Here is a 14,773-nt window from a genome sequence, read left to right on the forward strand (position 1 = left end):
ACCCGCACAGCCACGAAGTTTTTTATATTGTTTAACTTTAAAGCAACGTTTAAACTTTTTGGTTTTTATAGCACATTCTTGTACCAAGTTTATCTCCGGCCGAGGTGGACCATTATTTTTTATAAGAAGTTGATTTTCAAAACTATTTGCATTTTCTTTTATAAAATCCACTGAATAAGGCTCCATCATAAAACTATTAATATTGTATTTAAGATTTAACCGTATTTAACTAGAACCCACAACAGAAAATTCCAAACTGTGAACCGAAACCAGAGAATGTTCTCTGCCGAAACGCACCACTGGTCTCTGGGTACACTGCACAAATCCTTACTGTTTTAGATAGGCGAAATGCTCTTTCACCGATTTTAAGATTTCTCTTTCTAATACAGGCGTAGATTAGTACTGGCTGGTTCAATTTGAATTCTGCACCAGAGCACAAGTATCTGCACTTGTCACGTGCATCCAGCGGCGCGGCGTAGAGCAAATAAATATGATTACATACTAAATAAAGTTATATTTTAATTTAATGATTCTATAAGATTAAAAAAAATATTTTAATATTTATGAGATTTAAAAAAACTGTATTTTAATTAACTTTTATTGGGTGTTCACTGCACAAGTGAACCAATGGAGAAACCGCCCCTGGCCTTCGATCTCCTTGTTTATACGTTCTGGTGCATCCCCGTGTGGGATGCGGGCCGCTTAGTAGAATACACCCACAGGATCTCCTACTAGTCGTAAGAGGCGATTACAGGAGCAGCTGACCGCTGTCCCTCCCTAACATTCCATCTCAACCTTACCCATTATCTCTATCCTCAAACCTATCTCATCCACACCCCGAGTGACGGATGAGTCCTATTGACCGTGTTTGGAGTGGAAGGGGTCCACTTTGCGTGGGGGGTGTGTATGGCATATTGTCGCACACCCTACACACAAACTGCGTAACCTGCGCCTCTCCCCATTCAAACACTCCTAATTTCCCGCTACCAACCCGCACTGGCCAGCGTGGTAGTGAAATGGCTAATTTTCCCCCGTAAATGACATGACACAAACTAGAAAAAGGCCCTTAGTCCCCGGCGGCCCAACGGTCCCTGGTGACGGTAGCCACCAGATCGGGCCAAGGGCAGAGGGTGCAAAGAATCACCGGGATAGACACGGCTACCATGGACAACGAACATTGCATATTGCCACTTATAACGTAAGAACGCTTGCAACTGAAGATAAGCTCATTGAATTACAGGAAGAACTTAACTGCATAAAATGGGATGTACTGGGACTTTCCGAAATACGAAGAAAAGGAGAAAACCAATTAGTTTTAAAATCAGGGCATCTGTTACATTCCATTGGAGAAGACGATAAGGCAGTTGGCGGCGTAGGTTTTCTCGTCCACAAGAAACACCTAGATAAAATTATAAAAATAGATAGTGTAAGCTCAAGAGTTGTGTACCTCATACTAAAATTGAACAAGAGATGCTCTATTAAAATTATCCAAGTATATGCACCCACGACGAGTCATAGCGATGAAGAAATAGAAAACTTTTATGAAGATATAAATAGAGCTATGGAAAAAGATAAAACCCACCACCTAATCTTAATGGGCGATTTTAACGCTAAACTTGGATATAAAGAAGATAACGCAGAAGTGGCTATGGGCTCATTTGGATATGGTGAGCGAAATGATAGAGGAGGTATGCTACTAAATTTTTTGTTGCATCATCGGCTATACGTGATGAACACATTTTTCAAAAAGAACCAACAACGTAAGTGGACGTGGGCTAGTCCAGATGGCATAACAAAAAACGAAATTGATTTCATCATCACAAACAGAAAAAATATTATCCAAGATGTTACAGTAATCAATAAAATCACTGTTGGGAGTGACCATCGGTTGGTTAGAGCAAAAATATTGATCAACCTTAGACAAGAGAGGACAGCAATGATAACAGAGAGGCCTTCTAATAAATGGGAATCGATAGAAGATAGTGTAGCTTATCAGAATCTCATAACTTCAGAACTGAAAGAAGTAGAACATCTAAATGAAAATGCATTAGATATAGAGGTGACAAACATGCGAATAAACAGTGCGATTCGAAACGCTCATAGCAAATATAAGGAAAAAAGAAAAAACAAGATAGATAAACTTACTCAAGCTACTAAAGACCTTATAAACAAAAGAAGAGAATTGAAAAACAAATACACAGAAAATTTTGCAGCACTTAGACAGTTAAACAAAGATATCACAAAATCCATTCGAAAAGATGTCAGAAATTACAACACTGAACACATAACTCACGCCATTGATAAAAATAAGAGTTTAAAGATACTGCGCCGACAAATGACTGAAGGATCGAAAAATATTTGTAAACTTGTAAATAAAAAAGGAGAAATAACAACAAATAAGGAAGATATTTTAAAAATTGCTCAAGATTTTTACTCAGAATTGTATAAGCGAGAAGAACTTCCAGATCCTGATCAAAGTCAAATACCAAAAGTTCAAAATGTAGGCTCAGAAGACATCCCAGACATCACAACAGAGGAAATAAAATCAGCTCTCTCGGAGATGAAAAACAATAAATCACCTGGAGAAGATGGGATAGTCATTGAACACATCAAAGAAGGAGGAGAAACGTTAATAAATGTGTTGAAAAAGATGTTCAATGTTTGTTTGACAAGAGGCGTAACCCCCTCTCAGTGGCATAATGCAATAATAACCATAATGCATAAAAAAGGTGACATTTCAGATCTGAAGAACTACAGACCTATTAGTTTGCTCTCCCATACATACAAACTATTCATGAAGATAATAACAAAACGGCTTGTGAACAAACTGGATAGTTACCAACCTTGTGAACAGGCTGGGTTCCGCTCCAGATACGGAACAAACGATCATCTACAAGTTATAAAAACGCTAATAGAAAAGTGCACAGAGTATAACAAGCCTATCTTTCTTATATTCGTGGATTATGAAAAGGCGTTCGATACTATAGATCATCATAAAATGCTTCGAGCATTGGCGGACTGCCGCATTGACTACCGATATATCGCCTTGATTAAAAGTATCTACGAAACTGGTACAGCTTGTGTTCGACTTCATGAAGATACCAAGAAATTTAGAATAGAACGTGGAATTAGACAGGGTGATACTATCTCCCCGAAATTGTTTACAGCTGTTCTTGAATATATGTTCAAGCAAATGGAAGGAGAGGATAATATGGGAATCAATATAAACGGGGAGGATCTGAACCACCTAAGATTTGCCGATGACATCGTTTTAATATCTGATAGAGTTGATAAAGCTACAAAAATGCTGCACACGCTCTATAAAGTGTCAAAAACAATTGGTCTTAAAATTAACACCTCAAAGACAAAATTTATGACCAACCTTGTAGTCAGCGATAAAATTCAGATTGGGAGTCATAGCATCGACCAAGTAATAGCTTACAAATATCTAGGACATGAGATTCGCTTAGGCCGAGATAACCAGACAACTGAAATACAAAGAAGGATAGGTCTTACATGGGCTGCCTTCGGTAGATTAAATAACATTTTCAAGTCTAATATTCCAGTTTGTTTAAAAAGAAAGGTCTTTGACCAGTGTGTTTTGCCGGTTCTTACATATGGTGCAGAAACACTAACTCTGACAAAAAGAACAATAAATAAAATAAGAGTTACACAACGCGCTATGGAAAGATCAATGTTAGGTATTACCATCAGAGATAAAGTACCAAACCTAGAAATAAGAAGAAGAACAGGAGTCACGGAGGCAGTTGAAAGAATAGCCATGGCTAAATGGGCTTGGGCAGGACATGTTGCCAGACTGACGGATGACAGATGGACCAAAAAGATTCTGGAATGGCGACCAAGGCAGGAGGCATATCGAAGCAGAGGACGACCACCGACTAGATGGACGGATGATATCAAGCGCATCACCACAAATTGGATGCAAGAAGCTCAAGATAGAAATAGGTGGAAATTTTTACGGGAGGCCTACGTTCAGCAGTGGACAAATATAGGCTAGTTGATGATGATGATTCCCTTTATTATTATATTATTTTTCTTTTCCTTTTTCTCAATTTTCTCTATTTTGTCCTGTTACACCGTTATTTGTTTCTTCATTTCACTATTTTCCTTTTTCAATTCCAGAATAATTTTCTGGTACTCCCTTTGTTCCTTCCTCATATCTTTAAGCTCGTTTAAAAGTTCGTTTTTAAATTCTTTTATAAACTCTCTAAATTCCTCCATGTTTACGTGCCGCTACTGTTGTTGAATTACTACCGTTTTTTTTCGAGATATCCCCGCTACATACTGCTCACCGGATCCACTCCTCGAAGTTTACAGTATGGAATGACTGTCTTTCTCGCTTCTCCTAACCTAGCTATCTTCGTTTTACTTACAGGTTTTAAATATTTAATCACTGCACTTTGGCACTCGCATTTACTACTTGCTGTATTATACTTTTGAAAAATTATTAGTAGTAATTGCACAAGAGCTCTAAAATTATTGAATTTTTCCCGAGTGTCACTTTGGCAGTTTTAATTTCACGAGCCGAAGGCGAGTGAAATTATGTCAAAGTGTCACGAGGGCAAAAATTCTATATTAATTTTAGAGTTCGAGTGCAATTTGTTGCGATTATTTCATGAATAAAACTGTTCAAAACCAAAATTTTATTGTAATTTATATATGTAAGTACCAATTAGTGAAATTAAACACACAGTTGTTATAAATATGTATTTGACGGTTGAAAGTCATCACTTTTATAATTTTTAAAACATTTGTCATTAATGTCACTGAATGTATTTTTTCGTAGCAACGAAGGGCATCTGACGTAATATGCTTAACGACGGGAGATTATCAAAAATTATCACCTTAATTTGCATGTCTGTAGCTTTCTATTGGTCAGAATCTCCTATGAATGAAATAATCAACTCAATATTTCTCATAAATAAGGTTCAATATTGGAGCGTTAATTTAACACGGTTTACTTGCTCAGTGGCGCCGACTCTCATGATTTTTTTGAGTTATTTTGTCGGCAGCTTATTTTTTTCGATTTGACGCAGCTATTTTGTCGCCAGCTATTTGGACAAGACCCCGTTAGTAGGATCATTTAATAATCGTACAACCAGATAGTAACGCTTTGTATTTATACTTTTCAGGTTTTGGTTTACCAAAGATAAATGTAAAGAATGGCCAAAGATGGACACCAGCACACACTCTATTAGAACAAAAAATGACAAATATTATTCTAAGAACTAATAGAGTTGTTCAAAAAATATTACTTCATGACAATTTTGAAGCATATGGTGTTAAATACGCTTATAAAGGTCAAGAGTACGTAGCTAAAGCAACCAAGGGGGTGATTCTTTCAGCAGGTAAGTTAAATAGGTATACTGTAAAAGTTCTAGCAGATATATTCCCAAAAGTAATCATTCTCAAAGTTACATTGCTTTGAACAAATAGCACATGTTACAGACGACGCAACTGCATATACAGGGTGTTTCATTAATAATTGTCCATATAGTAACTGGAGAAACCTTAGCACAAAATACGAAGATTTAACCCAAAACACTTAAATAAACTGTGGTTCCTTACTGAGTTACAGGGTGTTTTATCTAAAAATTTAAAAATTATTTTTGCTCAGCATTTTAAAACTATTCGACGTATCCTTTTCATACTTGGCAGAAAGTGCGACTACTATACACCCTACTAAATTATGATAAACAAACGTTTCTAGCTACTATCAGAGGCGTACGACAGGGGATAATGAATGGTTGACCCTTCTCAAATTCTACGCCACTGGTGGAATTACTATTCTAGTGCCATTTTTAGATTCTCCATCCAATACTTTCTACGTAAATAATATACTCCTCATTGGAAACGATAAAGTCATTAGTTTTCGAGATATTTGAAGTTAAATATGAAACGGCACAGTTATTTTGATTAATTTATGATATGATTCATATGATTAAAATTTAAAAATTATTTGTACCCAGTACTTTATCCTTATCATACTTATCATACTTAGCAGAAAGTGTAGGTACTGTTCGCCCTACTAAATTAAGATAAATAAACGTTTCTAGCTACTACCAGCGGCGTACGACAGGGGATAGTGGCTGGTTGACCCTTCCCAAACTCTACGCCATTGACGAAATTGCTATTTTAGTGTAATTTTTTGATTTTTCAATACTTTTTACGTAAATAAGATACTCTTCATTCGTAACAATAAAATTATTAGTTTTCTAGATATTTGAAACTAACAATGAAGCGATACAATACATTAAGAGGATGGGTACGTATTTTCGGCTGCAATGCTATTCAAATCATTCATTTTTTTCGAATCCTGAGAAAACTAATAAGTATTTTTGAAAAATTTAAACGCAGAATGAAAGATTACGTTATTAGTGAGGGCCGAAAGTCCCTGAGAACTTCTGTAATGTTTATTTTAATAAGTTACAGAAGTGAAAAACTAAGACAAAATTTAGTGTGATTTTTAATTTCAAATATCTCATTTAAAATAAACTTTTTATTTATTCTAAGGGACTTTCGGCCCTCGGTAATAATTTAGTCTTTCATTCTGCGTTTAAACTTTTTCAATGTATTTATTAGTTTTTTCAGGATTCGAAAAAAATGGACACCATGTCCGTGGTAATATTTTCCATATCTATCTTTGTCTTACAACGCACTCAGTCGAATAGAATATTGTCAGCATATTGTCAGTCAGACATTGATAATCAGTGAGAATTTTAAATATTTGACATGGCATCGGGAATATTTTGAGTTGTTGATTAAATAATATTGATATATAGTGTATTTGATAAATAATTGATTTAAGACGTGAACTTAATAAAAAGTTATTTATTGTGTATTATTTGTGGAAGATCCAAGCAGAGAATACATTAAGATATATTCTGTGATCCAAGTATTTTGTTGTTAAAGATGTTCAAAATTGTAAGCGTTCCATAGTAACAATATATTATTAAAAAATCACTTTAACACTTTTCCTCTTTTCTCGATTGAGTATTAGTTTTTGTTGTATTCTCCTTTTCATGACCATTTTTCAGTGCGTCACAAATTATAGAAAAAAAGGTAAGTCCGTGATAAGACACATTTATGACATTTATTCTAACATGACATTTTAGTTAAATCTGACAGTTGTCACATTTTATTTTCAATTTGGAATAAAAACAAATCAATTGTGTCTATTGCATTTATAAAATGGTATTTTCTTTGATTTGTATAGTCTTATAAATTGTACAGATTATATTGATAATATTATTATTTTATTTAATAAATAATTCTTTTTTGATTATGGCGCCATCTATCGACAACTAGAATAATCACCGAACTAGAATAATTACCAGAGTAATCACCGACGTGCCTTTTTTCTGTCACATACAATTTAATGCGTTAGAGAGAAATCGAAAAACTGTTACGCACTGAAAAATGGTCATGAAAAGGACTATACATATAAATTATTACAATCACTGAATACATAGTTAGTGAAAAAATTATCACATTTATTAACTAAATTAATAATTTGCAATTACAGTGGAACCCCGATTATCCGTGCTCCTCGGGACCGTGTGGCGTTCCGCCCCTTATAGAATCAAGTATTGTTGGGAAGATAATATTTAATCATTGAAAATATTATTTAAATATTTTCGGGATTAATTTCTTTCAATGTTTATTAAGATACAACGTAAAGCAAAAACATAATTGTTAAATGCTTACTGATGTCACATTTAAACGTGGCAACCTTGGTTCCCTCGCGTTGACAGTTAATGATTAGGAGAGGGGTACGAAGAACTTCAGCTGGTAACTGAAGGCCGTGAACGGGTCATTGTTCTCCAGTGTACGGTCTAGGTAGCGGGGTCGTTTGAACGAAATTATTCACCTATAATTCAAAGTTCCAAATGTATTAAAGATTACCATAAATACTATAGTGAAGTTATCCAGCAGTGAACAGTGAAGTTGAAGAATTTTGGAGAATATTATATACAATGAGTTCCGCCCCGGTAAATACACATTTATTAATTATTTTATTCAGCCATTTTGGAAGTCCTTGACATTTGCTAATTAAGTTTCACATAGTCTGTTTTCATGGTTTTTATGGTTTATTTTCATGGATCAAACTCATCTAGAGATAATTGAATGTTCGTTGTTAATTTGTGCTTCCAGTTGAAAAATAGAGCTAATTTAAACTCAATTTTTTATATTCCTTTCAAGTCTACGGATCTCCTATAAGTATCCATTGCCTAGTCATACTATATTTTATCCTTGTATAATATATCTGTAGACCTGTGTATATATTATAATAAAATATTGTTCCACAGTAATTATATTTTGTATTTAAATTGGAAATTACATGTGTTATTTGACCAAGGTCATCTGATAACAACTTGATAAAAGGTCAAGCTGTCTAGTCATTCAAGTTTTTGGACTTAATGACCTATTTCTTCTTATTCCCATAGGAATAAAAACACTTCCTCGTATCTCTTGCTTCTTTTTTTTGACATTGGGAGATTGGTAGTAACACCACACTGTGTTTTTTTTAGCACCTACCATGAAATCTTAAGGTCACCTAACAACCACACCAAGGCCAGACCACACTGAGAGAAACAATCACTAGGCGACCAGCCTGGATTATTTCCACACATTTTCGTTTGAGTACCTCCAGCTGCTTTCCACCAGTCTTGAGTACCTTCAGCTGCTTTCTACCAGTCTTCCTCTCCTGTACCTCCAGCAGGACAGCTGCTAGCGAGAGTTAGCACCCTTGGGTGCTCATTACATCAACTCGAAGATTGTGTAAAAGGGGTTTGTTTGGGAACAGTTACTGTGCTATTAGTAAAGACAGACTGTTTTTGTGATATTTAGTACATTTTTATAGTTCGATTGCACACACATTTTTCTTGTTTTATATTTTATGGTATTTTTTCCTTAACAACATAATATTTAATTAATAGCGTTCCCCAATACTCTGCAATATCTAAGGTAAAGATCTCTGAGCTCAGATATTTTCCCCTACAATAGTAGTCGGTACTCCTATTTTGATTATTTTTATGCTGGTTTCCATTTTTATATAATTATTTAAACTCATTTCATTATTTTAGTATAGGTTGAATTAGATTTTTCAAAATTAACTTCAGACATTATTCAAAATTTCAATTATTAACTTTATTTTAACTTTAACTCATTAAATTCCTATAAACTTCTGGACTCGATTCCCTCAGAATCGTTTCTGGTTTCACTTGCTATTATTATTATAAACTACGAGTTAGAAAAGAATGTGGCGTTCCGCCCCTTATAGAATCAAGTATTGTTGGGAAGATAATATTTAATCATTGAAAATATTATTTAAATATTTTCGGGATTAATTTCTTTCAATGTTTATTAAGATACAACGTAAAGCAAAAACATAATTGTTAAATGCTTACTGATGTCACATTTAAACGTGGCAACCTTGGTTCCCTCGCGTTGACAGTTAATGATTAGGAGAGGGGTACGAAGAACTTCAGCTGGTAACTGAAGGCCGTGAACGGGTCATTGTTCTCCAGTGTACGGTCTAGGTAGCGGGGTCGTTTGAACGAAATTATTCACCTATAATTCAAAGTTCCAAATGTATTAAAGATTACCATAAATACTATAGTGAAGTTATCCAGCAGTGAACAGTGAAGTTGAAGAATTTTGGAGAATATTATATACAATGAGTTCCGCCCCGGTAAATACACATTTATTAATTATTTTATTCAGCCATTTTGGAAGTCCTTGACATTTGCTAATTAAGTTTCACATAGTCTGTTTTCATGGTTTTTATGGTTTATTTTCATGGATCAAACTCATCTAGAGATAATTGAATGTTCGTTGTTAATTTGTGCTTCCAGTTGAAAAATAGAGCTAATTTAAACTCAATTTTTTATATTCCTTTCAAGTCTACGGATCTCCTATAAGTATCCATTGCCTAGTCATACTATATTTTATCCTTGTATAATATATCTGTAGACCTGTGTATATATTATAATAAAATATTGTTCCACAGTAATTATATTTTGTATTTAAATTGGAAATTACATGTGTTATTTGACCAAGGTCATCTGATAACAACTTGATAAAAGGTCAAGCTGTCTAGTCATTCAAGTTTTTGGACTTAATGACCTATTTCTTCTTATTCCCATAGGAATAAAAACACTTCCTCGTATCTCTTGCTTCTTTTTTTTGACATTGGGAGATTGGTAGTAACACCACACTGTGTTTTTTTTAGCACCTACCATGAAATCTTAAGGTCACCTAACAACCACACCAAGGCCAGACCACACTGAGAGAAACAATCACTAGGCGACCAGCCTGGATTATTTCCACACATTTTCGTTTGAGTACCTCCAGCTGCTTTCCACCAGTCTTGAGTACCTTCAGCTGCTTTCTACCAGTCTTCCTCTCCTGTACCTCCAGCAGGACAGCTGCTAGCGAGAGTTAGCACCCTTGGGTGCTCATTACATCAACTCGAAGATTGTGTAAAAGGGGTTTGTTTGGGAACAGTTACTGTGCTATTAGTAAAGACAGACTGTTTTTGTGATATTTAGTACATTTTTATAGTTCGATTGCACACACATTTTTCTTGTTTTATATTTTATGGTATTTTTTCCTTAACAACATAATATTTAATTAATAGCGTTCCCCAATACTCTGCAATATCTAAGGTAAAGATCTCTGAGCTCAGATATTTTCCCCTACAATAGTAGTCGGTACTCCTATTTTGATTATTTTTATGCTGGTTTCCATTTTTATATAATTATTTAAACTCATTTCATTATTTTAGTATAGGTTGAATTAGATTTTTCAAAATTAACTTCAGACATTATTCAAAATTTCAATTATTAACTTTATTTTAACTTTAACTCATTAAATTCCTATAAACTTCTGGACTCGATTCCCTCAGAATCGTTTCTGGTTTCACTTGCTATTATTATTATAAACTACGAGTTAGAAAAGGATCTGTTGTATCCAACCGTAAGTTTATTTATTCGATAAAGGCTTGTGCCTGTCCAACTCACATTGAGTTATTTATATATTATTTACCATATCAGGTAGTATTTAATTAAGGTGTACGTATTATAAACGTACAATTATTAGTTGGTGAAGGTTCTACTAACCTAGGTGTAAGTTGTACTTTCTGTATTAGAGGTACCCTTCTTCAGATTTTCTAACCTTATTAAGATTATTCTTAGATCACATTTGTGTGATAATTTTGTAATTGACTTTCACTAGTATCATTTTTTTTGTCATTTTAGAGTCACAAACTAGTTACTTGTCTTAACTCGGAGATTGTGAACATCTAGTAGTTAAATTTAATAAATTTATATTTATTGTGCATATTTTTTTTTCTCATATTACTCCTTTATATTTGTACATTTAATATACTTTTATTACAAATTTAATATACTCTATAGCAGCGTAGAATACCTGGAAGAGGGTTAACCCAGTTATCCTTCTTCTGGCGCCCAAAAATCTATTCTAATTTCATTATATTATTATATTTACCCTATCTACTTTGTGAACATTGTCTTAATATCTTCTTTTCTAGCCATCATTGACATTTCCTTTAATTTATTGTCCAGCCAGAAATAGCCGTGCAAATTGGCCGAATCCTTCCTTGAGTGTCAAGTGGCCATTCTCCTGCATATTGAGCTAGCTATTCAAGTTACATCTATCTATTCATAATTTTCATCTTCAGTCCTATATCAATTCTATACTCTTCGTCTTAGCATCTTTCCATACAAGTACTACTGCAAAGTAGTATTTGAGACTTCAGCTTCTTCAACGCAGAAGCCATATTGTGGTTCCTTTGGCTACATTAAGTAGATCTTCTTTTTCCTACTTCTGTTGGAGTTTATCACTCTCTGTGCATTCACTCCAACAGAAAATCATCTTCTTTCTGGTTACATCGGCTTCCCAACGTGGTGGCCTTATTTTTGGTCTGAGACAGTATTCATTTAGGTCAATTCTTCTCTTTTTATCTCAAGTTTCTTTGTTATTTCCGTTTGGTATCTCTATACACATCTTGTTACTTATTTATTTTATTCTTAATTTCTGATACATATCAGGTATTCTTATACGCTGTTTTGATTTTTGTTTATATTTTGGGACCTCATTATAGTATAGGTTTGTGCAACTTACATTCTGGGTTAAATTTGAATTTTTATTGGGAACTTATATTTAATATTGCTATTAATAATATAATTCATATAACGTAATTTTATTTCTTCAGTCAATAGTGGTATAGTTGGAGGTACAACTAAGTGTTGATTATTATTATTAGATATATATATTTTTTTTCTAGAGTGGTGGTAAGTTACATATAAATAAAAATTTACTTCCAGTATTTAGGTAGTAGGTTTACTTGAGTATACATTGTTTATTGGATTATTTATCCATTTATTTGATCTTATATATTTATTTGATCTTATTATTTGATTATATACTGCATTATATATATATATATATTTTTTTTTTTTGCTGGCCATTTTGATTTTGTTGGTGTGTTGCTAATATTTTCTCGGTATATATTATATATATTTTGCGTGCAAACTTAGGTATCTTTCATACTTCTGTTCTTTGGACTATTTGTCAATAATTTTGTTCTCATCATGTGTGCTTTTAAAGCTGAACATCTTCTGGTGGATGAATTGGATTATGAATTAAAGATTAGGGACATAATGCCCGAGGAGTCGACAACTGTTGATAAAAAACGCAATCTTCTGAGAGGTGCTTTGAAACAAGAAGAAGGCAATAGGAGTTTTCTCCAAATTTCAGCTGTATCCATTCCTTTTGAGGAACAACAGAAAGGAATCACTGACACATTGGACAGCTTGTCTAAAAAAATTGAAAAGTTTAGGGGAACTGTAAAGGATACAGAGTATGCGCGATTAACATCTCGTCTAGGCCATATTTCTGCCCGTGTACACTTGTTACACTGTCCTACAGAAGAACAGGAACCTTTCAAGAAATCTGTTTCTCTTAGAATATTAACACTAGAGGGTGAACTTGATTCTAGAGTTAACCCCATAGCTACCTCTACTCCTAATGCTCCAGTCAATGTATCTAGTTTCACTTACTCCAAACCTGTGCAAATACACAAATGGGGTATTTCCTTTTCAGGTGAAAAACAGCACACTGATGTGATGTCATTTTTGGAAAGGGTTGAATGTCTTCGAGTATCTAGAGGTGTTTCTGAAGAGGATTTGTTTGCTGCATCTGCTGAACTGTTCACCGGGACAGCTTTTACCTGGTTTAGGAATAATAGGGGTAATTTTTCTTGTTGGTCTGATCTGATTAAAAAGTTGAAGTCAGATTTTCTTCCGTACTCGTTCCAGGACGACCTACTAGATCAAATTAAGAATCATAAGCAGAAACCTGGGGAATCCGTTACTATGTTTATTAATAATATATTAGGTATGTGTAGTCGTTTAGACACTCCTTTGTCAGATTTAGCTAAAATTAAAATCATCCTTAAATGTCTATTACCCTTTTATCATCAACAATTAGCTCTTATGGACATTCAGAACATTGATGACCTTACTATAAAGTGCAAACGTTTGGAGGAAACTTTGTCCTGGTCTTCTCAACCTCCATCCACATCTCGATCCTCTTCTAACTCTTCTTCTCAGCCAACTTCCTTTAGGCAACGTTCTTGGCCAAATAAGGGCCATGATCATAATGTTTCGGTTGTTAGTTCTCTTGTCTGTTGGAATTGTGATCAGCCAGGTCACCCGTTTTACAATTGTGAGATTCCTCAAAATCGTATTTTCTGCCATGGTTGTGGCAGAGAGAACACCCTTAAAAGAAACTGTTCGAAGTGTTCGGGAAACGAGACTTCGGAGGTCCGTCCCCTGAACGTTTCTCCGTCCAACACCCAATCAGGGAATCCAACCCCATCGTCAAACGAAACTGCTGGACCAAGCACATCCAGCAACCCAAACCCATCTTCACGAAAAGGGAAAGGGGTGTCGTTCAAGAAAACAGCACACACCACAAAACAAAATTAAACCAGAAATTAATTTCTATAGATGATACGTTAGATTCGCTTGATTCAAATGATCACAGATGTTCATTTACAAATTCTTCTTTGATTGGTAGTGTTCAACGTAACAATAATAATTGTGATAGTGATGTAGTTCCATTATCTGTATTAGATTCTAGTTTTGTTAATGATGATGATACGTCTAGGTTAGGTCCATATAACGGTTCTAGACAACCAAATACTTTAGATCTGGATATTAATTCATTATTAGTTAGGAAACAAAATGATAATAGGCCATATCTTCCTATTCAAATTTTAGGACAATCGTGTTTAGCTTTGTTAGATAGTGGCTCTAATATTTCACTGATAGGGGCACATTCATTAAACTTATTGAAAAGTTCTAGTATTCCCATTATGCCCATTTCATCCTTGCAAGTATCTACTGCAGATGGTACAGTTCAGTCCATTACGGGCAAACTCCAAATTGAAATCACTGTGGCAGATTTATGTAGAGAAATTACATTTTATGTTATTCCTTCCGTGCAGAATTCTATAATTCTAGGTATGGACTTTTTCAATGCTTTCAATAGCACCTTAAGTTGTTCTGATTTTTCTTTTTCCATATCTGGATTTAATTTATCTACCCTTAGTGCTATCCATGATTTTTCTAGTTTATCTAGCTCTGAACAAAGGCAATTAGAGAGCATGATCTCTAAATTTACTACTCTTTCTTCAAAAGACAAACTAGGTCGTACGTCTTTA

At 34.4% G+C, this 14,773-nt stretch overlaps 1 protein-coding gene and 1 long non-coding RNA gene across 3 annotated transcripts in view; both read left to right on the plus strand.

Annotated features, from left to right (window-relative positions):
* Positions 1–14,773, plus strand: part of LOC114327433 (glucose dehydrogenase [FAD, quinone]) — a 76,953-nt gene that overhangs the window by 47,741 nt on the left and 14,439 nt on the right. For both annotated transcript variants that reach the window (XM_028276055.2, XM_028276056.2), the window contains exon 5: positions 5,154–5,369. In XM_028276055.2, the coding sequence (XP_028131856.1) occupies positions 5,154–5,369 (216 nt within the window). The remainder of the gene's footprint in view (positions 1–5,153; positions 5,370–14,773) is intronic.
* LOC126882047 (uncharacterized) lies at positions 7,525–11,362 on the plus strand. The gene is made up of 2 exons (XR_007697101.1): positions 7,525–8,012; positions 8,553–11,362. It is a non-coding gene; the product is annotated as an uncharacterized LOC126882047 (long non-coding RNA).

Source organism: Diabrotica virgifera, chromosome 3 (assembly GCF_917563875.1).
Source record: "Diabrotica virgifera virgifera chromosome 3, PGI_DIABVI_V3a".
In the NCBI taxonomy this organism is placed as follows: Eukaryota; Metazoa; Arthropoda; class Insecta; order Coleoptera; family Chrysomelidae; genus Diabrotica; species Diabrotica virgifera.